This window comes from Gossypium hirsutum, chromosome D06 (genome assembly GCF_007990345.1).
Source record: "Gossypium hirsutum isolate 1008001.06 chromosome D06, Gossypium_hirsutum_v2.1, whole genome shotgun sequence".
Lineage (NCBI taxonomy): Eukaryota > Viridiplantae > Streptophyta > Magnoliopsida > Malvales > Malvaceae > Gossypium > Gossypium hirsutum.
Genome location: NC_053442.1, coordinates 65,148,665 through 65,160,720, shown reverse-complemented (window position 1 = coordinate 65,160,720; position 12,056 = coordinate 65,148,665). Strand labels below are relative to the sequence as shown.

The following is a 12,056-nucleotide window of genomic DNA, read 5'->3' as shown; positions in this document are numbered from 1 at the left end:
TATACAATATTTTGGATCAATATGTCAGAAATATCAGATCGGTTCAAAAATTTTCATGCATACCAAATACAGTTATATCGATATATTAAACAATTGGATCGTTGAAATATTACCAAATTTGTTACCAATCCACTAATGGTTTGCTTGGCCTTGTCACTAGCCCATTAAGTTGTAAATGTTAAATTTTAAAATCACCTATCACCTCGTGGATATTTGATATATTATTAACTGTTTCATTTTATATTTATTAGTTTTTATTGATAATTTCAAGGTAAACATACCATGGAGATTTTTATATTAAAAGTCAAATTACATTTTACCCCATTTATTTAAAAAATTGGCAAATTAGTCTCTGTATATAGATCAAAAAGTAAAATGGTACTTTCTATTAAAAATTTCATACATTTCTACTATTAAAACTTTTTTACTAGTGTGTGGGAGTACCAAAAACTTCAATTGGGCCAAGAGGAAGTGCGTAAACTATACCATTAGTCATTAAATTATAGGAAAGTTTTTGGTTTGGCCACTAAATTTAAAAATTTTCATTTAAGTCACTAGGCTATATATTAAGTTGTTTTTTAAGTTCCACTAATGAGCTCCAAGTAAGGATTCAACAATCGATATGGTGGATCAGTACCCATTAATGAGTATAAAAATATAATTTAGATCTACATTGATTTGATGGTCCATGTTGGAAATCAGAGCAAAAAATGTTTGAATTTTGGTCTACAAATTTGTGACGTCCAAAGTTGTTACATAAAAATAGAAAATGAGCTGTAGAAATGAAGGAAAAAGAGAGCTTTCAATTGATGCATGCACTGTGAACAAAGAAAGTCATATAATATCAATTTTAACAATCCAATGACTTAAAATAAAACTTTTGAATAGTTTAATAACCAAATTATAATTTTTTAATTAAGTGACCAAAATGAAAATTTACCCATAAATTTTGTATTTTCGAGTTCTTATTTCACTTTAGGTAAATCATATATCATCAGTGAGTTTGATCCAAACTTAATTTAATTTAAAATTTTGAATATATTTCAATTATTCGGTATTTGTTTTAATATGGTTATGGACAAATAATTTGAGTTGTTGTTAGAGCTGTTTGATCTGAACCCCGTTTGATCCAATCAGAAAAATTCGAGGTGCAACTTGTTTGTTAAAGAAATAAAATAGAATTGCAAATTTGGGGGATATGTGGGGGCGATCTTCTATTAAACGTTGATTATAAAAATGTTATTTAACCGTTAAAATGTGTGTAGTCAAAAAAACTTCTTGTATTAGTATTTTTCAACATTAGTGAATTTTTACTCTGCTCGTGATTTTTTTTCCTAATAAGACTTTTCCACGTAAAATCTGTGTATTCTTATTTTTCTTTATTATTTCTTTGCGATCAATGATACTACTATTATCGAGGTATAGTACAATAATTACCAATAAAAGACCTGTTCGCCAAGCCAGCTTAGATGGTAAATTTCAAATAAACAGGATCCAAACAAAAAGTCTTAGTTAAAGAAACAGAAGTAGAAGATTTATAGGTTTATAAATATATTGTTAGAGAGAACAAACAACTAATATCGAGCTTTGATCTTGTCAAATGACTTCAAGCCTTCGCATAGATGTTTCTCGAAGAGTTTCATATGAGCAGTCTGTAGGCATGCTACCAGTGACAAGCTCCCATCATTGGTTGGACTTGGTAGTATGTATATTTTTCCTTCATGGACAACGTTTGCTGGACCCATGTATATTGGTCGACCCCATCCAAAATCTGCATCATATAAAGACAGTCGTGTCCATTTGTTGATACTTAGGTTTGGGCAATGGTAAGTGTCCGGTGTTCTCCTGGCAACTGTTATATCTGGCAGTGTTTCTAGGTAGTCAAGAGCTGATCTTAGATACTCATTATTCATCCTTTGCAATGTTCCATGAACTCGTTCTAGGGTATTTACAAACGGTTCTGATTGCAGATTTCTAGATAGAACAATTAATGAAGCCGCAAACATTGCGTTGCCCAAGTACGTTGATGGGAGGGGAGGATGTAGTCTGGGGCGTCCATCAGTTGGCATGTGTAACTTGGTTGGCTGATCATATGAGAGGTCCCAAGCTTTAGTTGCACAGCGCCATATGTATGCAACTAGAATGGTGTAGGTGCTGTAATTGGTTTTGTTTCCATGTTCCCATGACTTGGCTTTTAGGGTATTAAGTTGATTTTGTGTGATCTTGAAAACAGATACAGTTGAGGGTTTATGGTTATTAAGGCCAAGTGACGTAGAGGTGTATAAGGAAGGAGGTCGGTCATATTCGAGATAATGAAATCTCAGGATTGGTGGCACTCTTGCTCGGAGAAGGGTTCGGTCAATAAGTGGTGGCATGCTAATTTGGGGCAAGCCTCTTGCCATTTCAGACCAACTATTAATGAAATGTAAGGTCGTTGTGCCATCAGTCAAAGTATGATGAGTTGCTATTCCAAGACAAACTCCACCGCATTTAAGAGTAGTTACCTAGCAAAATATACACTCAACAATTGACCTTTTCGAAACAAAAACATTAAGGTTTTTTTTTTCAAAATTGACCAAAATTTTTTATTAATTATAAAAATGACTCAAGTGTAAAATTTTGTACGAGAATAACCCATTTTCTATCATAAAATTTGGTGCCACCATTTCCATTGAAGCACCACCCCATGTTTTTTAAAAAAATATATTTTTTGAATGTTGCCGGACTCATTGTTGGCACCGATGTTAGTTTTGTAAAAAGGATATACTTTGTTGATGGTATCGTTTAGCTTCATGAGAAAGGTCTAAGAGTTCCATGGCAGTGGCTTAGCAGTGAAGAAGATGAAATCGAAACCCTTTTCTCTTCAATGAACCTCTCTCCTAACTCATTTGTAACAATATTGTTCGCTTTGATTAATCTTGTTCTTTGCTTTTCTTCGGTGAGGATTATTACAGTTTTCCATTTAAAATGCGGGTGTATCCAACGAGAGAAAATAATTATTACAAATGAGTCAAACCAGAGGTTCATTGAAGAGAAAAGGGTTTTGGTTTCATCTTCATCACTACTAAGCCACCACCATGGACCTCCGTAATTAGCACTTTCTTGTGAAGATGAATGGAAAGTATATATCGATAATTTGTTGATGGTAATACTTTTACAAAAGTATCGGTACCGCTAAATAGTCTAGCGGTACCAATTTTTACGGTAGAAAACGGGTCATTCTCATATAAGATATTATACCTGGGTAATTTTCATAATTAATCGATTCTTTTAAGTCAGTTTTGAGAAAAAAAAGCCATATATCAACTTCTTAGCTGATAGCTTAGTTTTTCTTGTGCTATAACTTCAGTATCAGACTGTTTGAGTTTTCTCAGAGCTTATCCTTGGTCTCCTACTGCAAGTAACAGTTATCATCTATAATAAGCTAATAGTTCTTCATTCACTTACCTGAGCCATAATAAGCGGATAAGAACTGATATCTCCAGAGTAATCAGCCGTGGGAACCAGTTTCCTCAGTTTTGAGCAGGGAGTAAAATCGTCGAGATCATCCATGGCCGATGTAGTTTCAGCTTCTATCCACAGAACACCCTCTGCGTTGCATAATATCTCCAGCCTACCATTTTCATCATGTCCCAACCTCCCAGCCATAGGATAGAATTGCACAAGAGTCTTGCTTAAAGCCTCCTGTAGCACTTGAGGCTTAAAGAAATCAGAGGAGCCATTTGGTTTGTAGAAAAACAGCAAAGGGACATGGTATGTTGTTATCACCATGTCCAGATTTGAAATCCATTGCCTTTCTTTAGGAGTATCTTGGGCAGGGCGTATCATGCTCCATCTCTTTACACTAACATCCATTGATGTTCTGGTAAGAGGCAAACCTGTTGATGAAAAACTGAAAGAAGGGAAAGTTAGAAAGTGTCCGGCTATCTTAAGAAGAGGCGAGGTTCTCTTCTCTGGTTTTTTTACAAAAGTAACCCAAATTTTGTAAATAATTACGAAAATGACTCAATTTCTGCTGTTTGTCGGTGCGGCCAGATCATCCGCCAATAATTACATTAAGGTAAACTTTAAAACAGTCACTTTTGTTTGCTTCAGATTACATTTTAGTCACTTAAGTTTGAAATGTTACGTTTTAGTCACTAATGTTATCGTTCTGTTACGAATTGGTCACTCTATCATTAAGCTCTCTTACCTCCCTAATGACGGTCCTACGTGGCAGTCTAAATTTAATTTATTTAATTAAAAACCTATTTTTGTCCTAATAATTGGACATCGTAGTTGGCATTTAAAACCCATTTGTACTGTCACTAGACCTGTCCATGGGCCGGGCCGGGTTCGGGCCGGGCCCGGGAAAAAATTTGGCCCGACTCTTAGGCCCGGGCCCGGCCCGGCCTGAAATATGGGCCTGAAATTTTTCCCAGGCCCGGCCCGAGAAAAAAATAATAAGCCCGGGCCCAGCCCGATTTTTAATAAACACAAAAAAATATTTTAAAAATAAAAAAAATATTTTTAACGTATTTTAAAATTAAAAAATAAAAATAAAAAATATATATTTATTGTACAAGCCCAATTTTTATGCCCGGGCCCAATTAACCCTAAACTAACAAACCTCAGCCCAATAACCCAACAGACTCAGCCCAAACCACCCAAACCCAAATGACCCAATTCCAGTTACAACCCAATACAATAAACCCAACTAGCCTAACCCAAACCCGAGGCCCAAATTCGGAGCCCAATTCCCCAAAAGTCAAGCTAGGGTTTCAGAAAAGAAACCCTAGCGCTGCAGCCCTCTGCACCCTAGCTCTGCTGGCCGCCGCATACGTCCCGTCACCATGCCCACTTGCCACCGACGCCCTCACCTGCTCCACCTACAAAAGAAAAGACACAATAGCAGTAGAATATAGGGATTTTGATTGTAAGAGGGGGCTTCATCACTGAATCGGGGGGCTTTTTCTTTTCTTTTGTAACATTTTCATATAAATAAAACAATAAAAAAATAGATTCAAGGCTTGGATATCAGATTCGCATTTCTTTATTTCTTTATTTTATTTTCTTTATTTCGTACATTAAATAGAAAATAAAAAGGGAAAGGGGACTCACCGGGAACCACCGTGGTTGCGCCGTCGGAGGGCTTCTCCTCCGTCGCCGATTCGGGTCCGAGAGGGGTTGTGGGTTTCCCTCTTTCTCGCGGGTTGAGAGATCTGAGATCTCAAGGATGCCACACGATGAGGGTTAAAAATCCCTTTTTCTCGCACGACTCCGGCCACCGTCCTTGGTGGCGCTGCGATGGAGATGCGGCAGACGGCGGCGGGGTTCCAAGTTTGGAACCCTAGCAGAGAAAGGGGAAGACCCTTTTGTTTTTTCTTATGTTTTTTTTTAAGAAATGAAATAGCAGAAAAAAATTAGCTTTTATAGGAATTTCAAAACGGCGACGTTTAAGGCTCCCTTGACCCGCGCGGTGATCCGACCCGAGGGGAGGATCAGCGTGTTTTCGCTAAAGGGGATATTTGCGCACGCAGTCCCTCCGACTTTGAAGTGTGTCGCAATTTGGCCCCTTTTCGCATTTTCTTTTATTTTTAATTTGGCCACAAAGTTTTATTTTTGTTTCAATTTAGTCCACTGCTGCGCTGCGTTTTGGGGGCTTCGGTTTATTTGCAGCCTCGGTCCCTCTCCTTTCAAGCGCGTCACGGATTAATCCTTGACTTCTTTTCATTTTTGATTTTTTTCCTCTCTTATTTTGTTTTGTTTTCAATTTAGCCCTTTTTATTATTTAATTTTTTATTATTATTATTATTATTATTATTATTATTATTATTATTATTGCATTTGATCTACCTATTTATACCGTTTTAGACTTTGTTATATACATACTCATATTTTACTTACTTTATAATTCATCTATATATGTACATACTTGCACGGTTTTATTTTATAATATACATACTTATACCTTTTATCTTTATGTAATATATATGTATATACATACGAATTTTTATTTATATAAATACTTATGTTTATGCTTTATAATATATATATACATATACATATCTACTTTTTCCATTTATATAAATGTACATATTTATACTTTATTATTGTTGTATTTCATATATACATACGTGTTTTTATTACATATAAACATATTTATACATACTTTTTATGTTTTAAAAACCTATTTTTTTCTTACGTATATTTTTCTATATTTCAACTTACATATCCTTTTTTTTGTACAAATGTATTTATGCATATAATATATATATCTTTTATTTTTTATATAGTTTTGTTCATTTTTTGTTTATCTCTTTATTTACATTTTCATTATTATTTTAAACGAATGCTTTAACTTTATTTGCTTATATATTTATTCCGTATGCTATTGATTTATCCTTTTTTATTTTATCTTATCTTTGATGCTATTGCTCGTATTATTATTTTACTTACATTATTATCATCGTTAATCCATTACACCCATTTTTATTTAGATTTCGAAAAAGAAATTTTAGAAATAAGTAATATTCGTTATTTTGGATCTTCGAGAGAATCGAGCCCTAACGTATTGGGTTCCGACTTTCTTCGTTGAACTTAAATAATCGAGATTACTCTTTTAAAAAAATGATAAAAAGTTCGTTATCAAGAATTGAATACGTTGCGTCCTAATGCATTGGACGTGACACGTGGTTCCTCGAGACGAGGATTTTTCGAAATAAATGCAATATTCAGTGTTTAATATTTTGAGAAATTGTGCTCTAACGTATTGGGTTGCAATTTCTTCATTTGATTTAAACAATTGAATATTCTTTTAAACTTTATTACACGAATCTTTTCAAACTTAAGTTTTAAATGATATCGGGAATAAAAAAGATCGTGTTCTAACTTACTGGTCGTGATCTCTTTTTTAAATCCGAGATAGCTAAATATCTTTTAAATAAGCAATTTTCATTCGCGTATCGGAAATTCGAGACATTGTGTCCTAACTTACTGGATATGATTCTCTTTCTCGAATAACGTGAAATATCCCCATTTTCTTGAAAATTTTCAACGTTTTAATACAAGGATCGTATTTTTTAAAATTCTTCAAAGTTTTCAATTTTCGACATTAAGACATTAAGTAATCAACTGGGTACCAATTTTGGGCGTATCGAGGGTGCTAATCCTTCCTCGTGCGTAACCGACTCCCGAACCTGTTTTTCTAAATTTCGTGGACCAAACTCGTTGTTTTAATAAAATTAAACCATTTATTAAAAACAACCACTTTTACGAGGTGACCCGATCACACCTCATCAAAAAGGATCGGTGGTGACACCTTGTTTTTCGTTTTCATTTTCAAACCCAAGTCGACTCTGTTTTCATCCAAAAAATGGTGTCAACAATCGATACGATGGATCGATACCCATTATTCCATTAATGAGTAGAAAAATATACCTTAGATCTAAATTGATTTGATGGTCGATGTTGGAAATCAGAGCAAAAAATGTTTAAATTTTGGTCTACAGATTTATGACGTCCAAAGTTTTTACATAAAAATAGAAAATGAACTGTAAAAATGAAGGAAAAAGAGAGCTTTCAATTGATGCATGCACTGCGAATAGAGAAAGTCGTATAATATAAATTTTAACAATCCAATGACTTAAAATAAAACTTTTGAATAGTTTAATAACCAAATTATAATTATTTAATTAAGTGACCAAAATGAAAATTTACCCATAAATTTTATATTTTCGAGTTCTTATTTCACTTTAGGTAAATCATATATCATCAGTGAGTTTGATACAAACTTAATTTAATTTAAAATTTTGAATATATTTCAATTATTCGGTATTTGTTTTAATATGGTTATGGACAAATAATTTGAGGTGTTGTCAGAGCTGTTTGATTTGAACCCCGTTTGATCCAGTTAGAAAAATTCGAGGTGCAACTTGTTTGTTAAAGAAATAAAATAGAATTGCAAATTTGGGGGATATGTGGGAGCGATCTTCTATTAGACATTGATTATAAAAATGTTATTTAACCGTTAAAACGTGTGTAGTAAAAAAACTTCTTGTATTGTTGCTTTTCAACATTAGTAAATTTTTACTCTGCCCGTGATTTTTTTTCTAATAAGACTTTTCCACGTAAAATCTATGTATTCTTATTTTACTTTATTATTTCTTTGCGATCAATGCTATTACTATTATCGAGGTATAGTACAATAATTACCAATAAAACACCTGTTTGCCAGGCCAACTTAGATGGTAAATTTCAAATAAACAGGATCCAAACAAAAAGTCTTAGTTAAAGAAACAGAAGTAGAAGATTTATAGGTTTATACATATATTGATAGAGAGAACAAACAACTAATATCGAGCTTTGATCTTGTCAAATGACTTCAAGCCTTCGTATAGATGTTTCTCGAAGAGTTTCATATGAGCAGTCTGTAGGCATGTTACCAATGACAAGCTCCCATCATCGGTTGGACTTGGTAGTATACATATTTTTCCTTCATGGACAACGTTTGTTGGACCCATGTATATTGGTCGACCCCATCCAAAATATGCATCATATAAAGACAGTTGTGTCCATTTGTTGATACTTAGGTTTGGGCAATGGTAAGTGTCCGGTGTTCTCCTGGCAACTGTTATATCTGGCAGTGTTTCTAGGTAGTCAAGAGCTGATCTTAGATACTCATTATTCATCCTTTGCAATGTTCCATGAACTCGTTCTAGGGTATTTACAAACGGTTCTGATTGGAGATTTCCAGATAGAGCAATTAATGAAGCTGCAAACATTGCGTTGCCCAAGTACGTTGATGGGAGGGGAGGATGTAGTCTGGGGCGTCCATTAGTTGGCATGTGTAACTTGGTTGGTTGATCATATGAGAGGCCCCAAGCTTTAGTTTCACAATGCCATATGTATGCAGCTAGAATGGTGAAGGTGCTGCAATTGGTTTTGTTTCCATGTTCCCATGACTTGGCTTTTAGGGTATTAAGTTGATTTTGTGTGATCTTGAAAACAGATACAGTTAAGGGTTTATGGTTATTAGGGCCAAGTGATGTAGAGGTGTATAAGGAAGGAGGTCGGTCATATTCGAGATGATGAAATCTAGGGATTGGTGGCACTCTTGCTCGGAGAAGGGTTCGGTCAATAAGTGGTGGCATGCTAATCTCGAGCAAGCCTCTTGCCATTTCAGACCAACTATTAATGAAATGTAAGGCCGTTGTGCCATCAGTCAAAGTATGATGAGTTGCTATTCCAAGACAAACTCCACCGCATTTAAGAGTAGTTACCTAGCAATATATACACTCAACAGTTGACCTTTTTGAAACAAAAATATTTAAGGTTTTTTTTTTCAAAATTGACAAGAAAAATTGATTAATTATAAAAATAACTCAAGTGTAAAATCTTGTACGAGAATAGCCCATTTTCTATCATAAAATTTGGTGCCACCATTCCCATTGAAGCACCACCCCATGTTTTTTAAAAATATATATTTTTTGAATGTCGCCGGACTCAATGTTGGCACCGATGTTGATGGTATCGTTTAGCTTCATGAGAAAGGTCAAAGAGTTCCATGGCGGTGGCTTAGCAGTGAAGAAGATGAAATCGAAACCCTTTTCTCTTCAATGAACCTCTCGCCTAACTCATTTGTAATAATATTATTGGCTTTGATTAATCTTGTTCTTTGCTTTTCTTCGGTGAGAATTATTACAGTTTTCCATTTAAAATGCGGTTGTATCTGACGAGCGAAAATGATTATTACAAATGAGTTAAACCAGAGGTTCATTATTGAAGAGAAAAGGTTTTTGGTTTCATCTTCTTCACTACTAAGCCACCACCATGGACCTCCGTAATTAGCACTTTCTCGTATCGATACTTTGTTGATGGTAATACTTTTGCAAAAATATCGGTGTCGCTAATTAGTCTAGCGGCACTGACTTTTACGGTAGAAAACGGGTCATTCTCGTATATATATCAACTTCTTAGCTGATAGCTTAGATTTTCTTGTGCTTTAACTTCAGCATCAGGCTGTTTGAGTTTTCTCAGAACTTATCCTTGGTCTCCTACTGCAAGTAACAGTTATCATCTATAATAAGATAATAGTTCTTCATTCACTTACCTGAGCCATAATAAGCGGATAAGAACTGATATATCTCCAGAGTAATCAGCCGTGGGAACCAGTTTCCTCAGTTTTGAGCAGGGAGTAAAACCGTCGAGATCATCCATGGCCGATGTAGTTTCAGCTTCTATCCACAGAACACCCTCTGCGTTGCATAATATCTCCAGCCTACCATTTTCATCACGTCCCAACCTCCCAGCCATAGGATAGAATTGCACAAGAGTCTTGCTTGAAGCCTCCTGTAGGATTTGAGGCTTGAAGAAGTCAGAGGAGCCATTTGGTTTGTAGAAAAACAGCAAAGGGAGATGGTATGTTGTCATCACCACGTCCAGATTTGAAATCCATTGCCTTTCTTTAGGAGTATCTTGAGCAGGGCGTATCATGCTCCATCTCTTTACAGTAACATCCATTGATGTTCTGGTAAGAGGCAAACCTGTTGATGAAAAACTGACAGAGGGGAAAGTCAGAACGTGTCCGTCTATCTTAAGCAAAGGCGAGGTTCTCTTCTCGGGTTTTTTTACAAAAGTAAGCCAAATTTTGTGAATAATTACGAAAATAATTCAACTTCTACAGTGTTTGATCGTGACGTCACACATCATAGGCCAATAATTTCATTTTAAAATATAATAAAAGCAATTAAATTTATATAAAAAGGGTGTAGCAGGTAGGCACCAAATTTTATATTTTTCAATTTTTGGATTATTTGCATGTTAAGTCTATCTCCTTTTAAAATTAAATTTAAATAGCCCTTAAAATTATAAGAATAAGAAAAATAAACTCTTTTAATTTTTTTTATTTTTTAAAAACAATAAACTTAAAAGATTATATAAAATTCTTATTTAAATTACCCAAATATATCCTTCAAAAAATTTTCTCAAGTTTATCTAAATTTAAATATGCTAGGGAATGAATTGAAAATGTTTTAAAAAATACAATCATTGGCCGATGATGGGGTCGGTGCTACCAGCGTGTGTGACAGCACCGACATACACTATAGAAATCAGATCATTTACGTACATAATTTTTAAGTTGGTCATTATCATAATTAATAAAAAAGTTGAATTTACTTTAAAAAAAAAGCCAATCTTCTCCGTTGAGAGGGTGTGGAAGGGTGATATTTTTACATATTTAAATGTAAAAATAGGTTAAATCCTGCTATTAGTACTTGTGCAATTTGCAAGTTGAAAATTTGGTTTATGTACTTTAATTAATTTGATTATTTTAGTTCATATATTTTTCTAATTTTAAAATTTCAATCTTGATTTAAACAATAACTATTAAATTCATTAAGTTCTACTATTTTTAAAAGCACTTATCACCTCGTGGATATCTGATATATTCTTAATTGTTTCATTTTATACTTATTAGTTTTTATTGATAGTTTCAAGGTAAACGTACCATGGAGATTTTTATATTAAAAGTCAAATTGTATTTTGCCCCATTAATTTAAAAAATTGACAAATTAGTCTTTCTATATAGATCAAAAAGTAAAATGGTACTTTCTATTAAAAATTTCATACATTTCTACTATTAAAACTTTTTTACTGGTGTTTGGGAGTACCAAAAACTTCAATTGGGCCAAGAGGAAGTGCGTAAACTATACCATTAGTCATTAAATTATGGGAAATTTTTTGGTTTGGTAAAATTTTCATTTAAGTCACTAGGCTATTAAGTTGTTTTTTAAGTTCCACTAACGAGCTCCAAGTAAGGATTCAACGATCGATACGATGGATCGGTACACATTAATGCGTAGAAAAACATACATTAGATCTAAATTGATTTGATAGTCAATGTTGGAAATCAGAGCAAAAAATATTTGAATTTTGGTTTGCAGATTTGTGACGTCTAAAGTTGTTATATAAAAATAGAAAATGAACTGTGGAAGTGAAGGAAAAAGAGAGCTTTCAATTGATGCATGCACTGCGAACAGAGAAAGTCATATAACATTAATTTTAACAATCCAATG

General features: G+C 34.0%; 2 protein-coding genes and 1 pseudogene across 2 annotated transcripts; all 3 read right to left on the bottom strand.

Moving 5' to 3' along the window:
* Positions 1-1,433: 1,433 nt before the first annotated feature.
* On the bottom strand, positions 1,434-3,950 carry LOC107960291 (shikimate O-hydroxycinnamoyltransferase). Its single transcript, XM_016896606.2, has 2 exons — positions 3,448-3,950; positions 1,434-2,504 (listed from the first exon to the last, which is right to left on the bottom strand). Exons 1-2 carry the CDS (start codon positions 3,853-3,855, stop codon positions 1,575-1,577), a joined length of 1,338 nt encoding a protein of 445 aa, XP_016752095.1. The 5' UTR covers positions 3,856-3,950; the 3' UTR covers positions 1,434-1,574.
* Positions 3,951-4,586: 636 nt separating this feature from the next.
* LOC121218453 (uncharacterized) lies at positions 4,587-5,713 on the bottom strand. The gene is made up of 3 exons (XM_041095640.1): positions 5,621-5,713; positions 5,101-5,363; positions 4,587-4,868 (listed from the first exon to the last, which is right to left on the bottom strand). Exons 1-3 carry the CDS (start codon positions 5,711-5,713, stop codon positions 4,856-4,858), a joined length of 369 nt encoding a protein of 122 aa, XP_040951574.1. The 3' UTR covers positions 4,587-4,855.
* A 2,476-nt stretch (positions 5,714-8,189) lies between these two features.
* LOC107960293 (shikimate O-hydroxycinnamoyltransferase-like) lies at positions 8,190-10,569 on the bottom strand (annotated as a pseudogene).
* Positions 10,570-12,056: the final 1,487 nt, after the last annotated feature.

Coding starts and splice junctions, on each gene's coding strand:
- LOC107960291 (XM_016896606.2), bottom strand. CDS start 3,855: ATGGATGTTAGTGTAAAGAGATGGAGCATGATACGCCCTGCCCAAGAT. Junction 2,505..3,447: donor ATCCGCTTATTATGGCTCAG/GTAAGTGAATGA, acceptor ATATTTTGCTAG/GTAACTACTCTTAAATGCGG.
- LOC121218453 (XM_041095640.1), bottom strand. CDS start 5,713: ATGAAAAGAAGTCAAGGATTAATCCGTGACGCGCTTGAAAGGAGAGGG. Junction 5,364..5,620: donor CCCCAAAACGCAGCGCAGCA/GTGGACTAAATT, acceptor AAAAAACATAAG/AAAAAACAAAAGGGTCTTCC.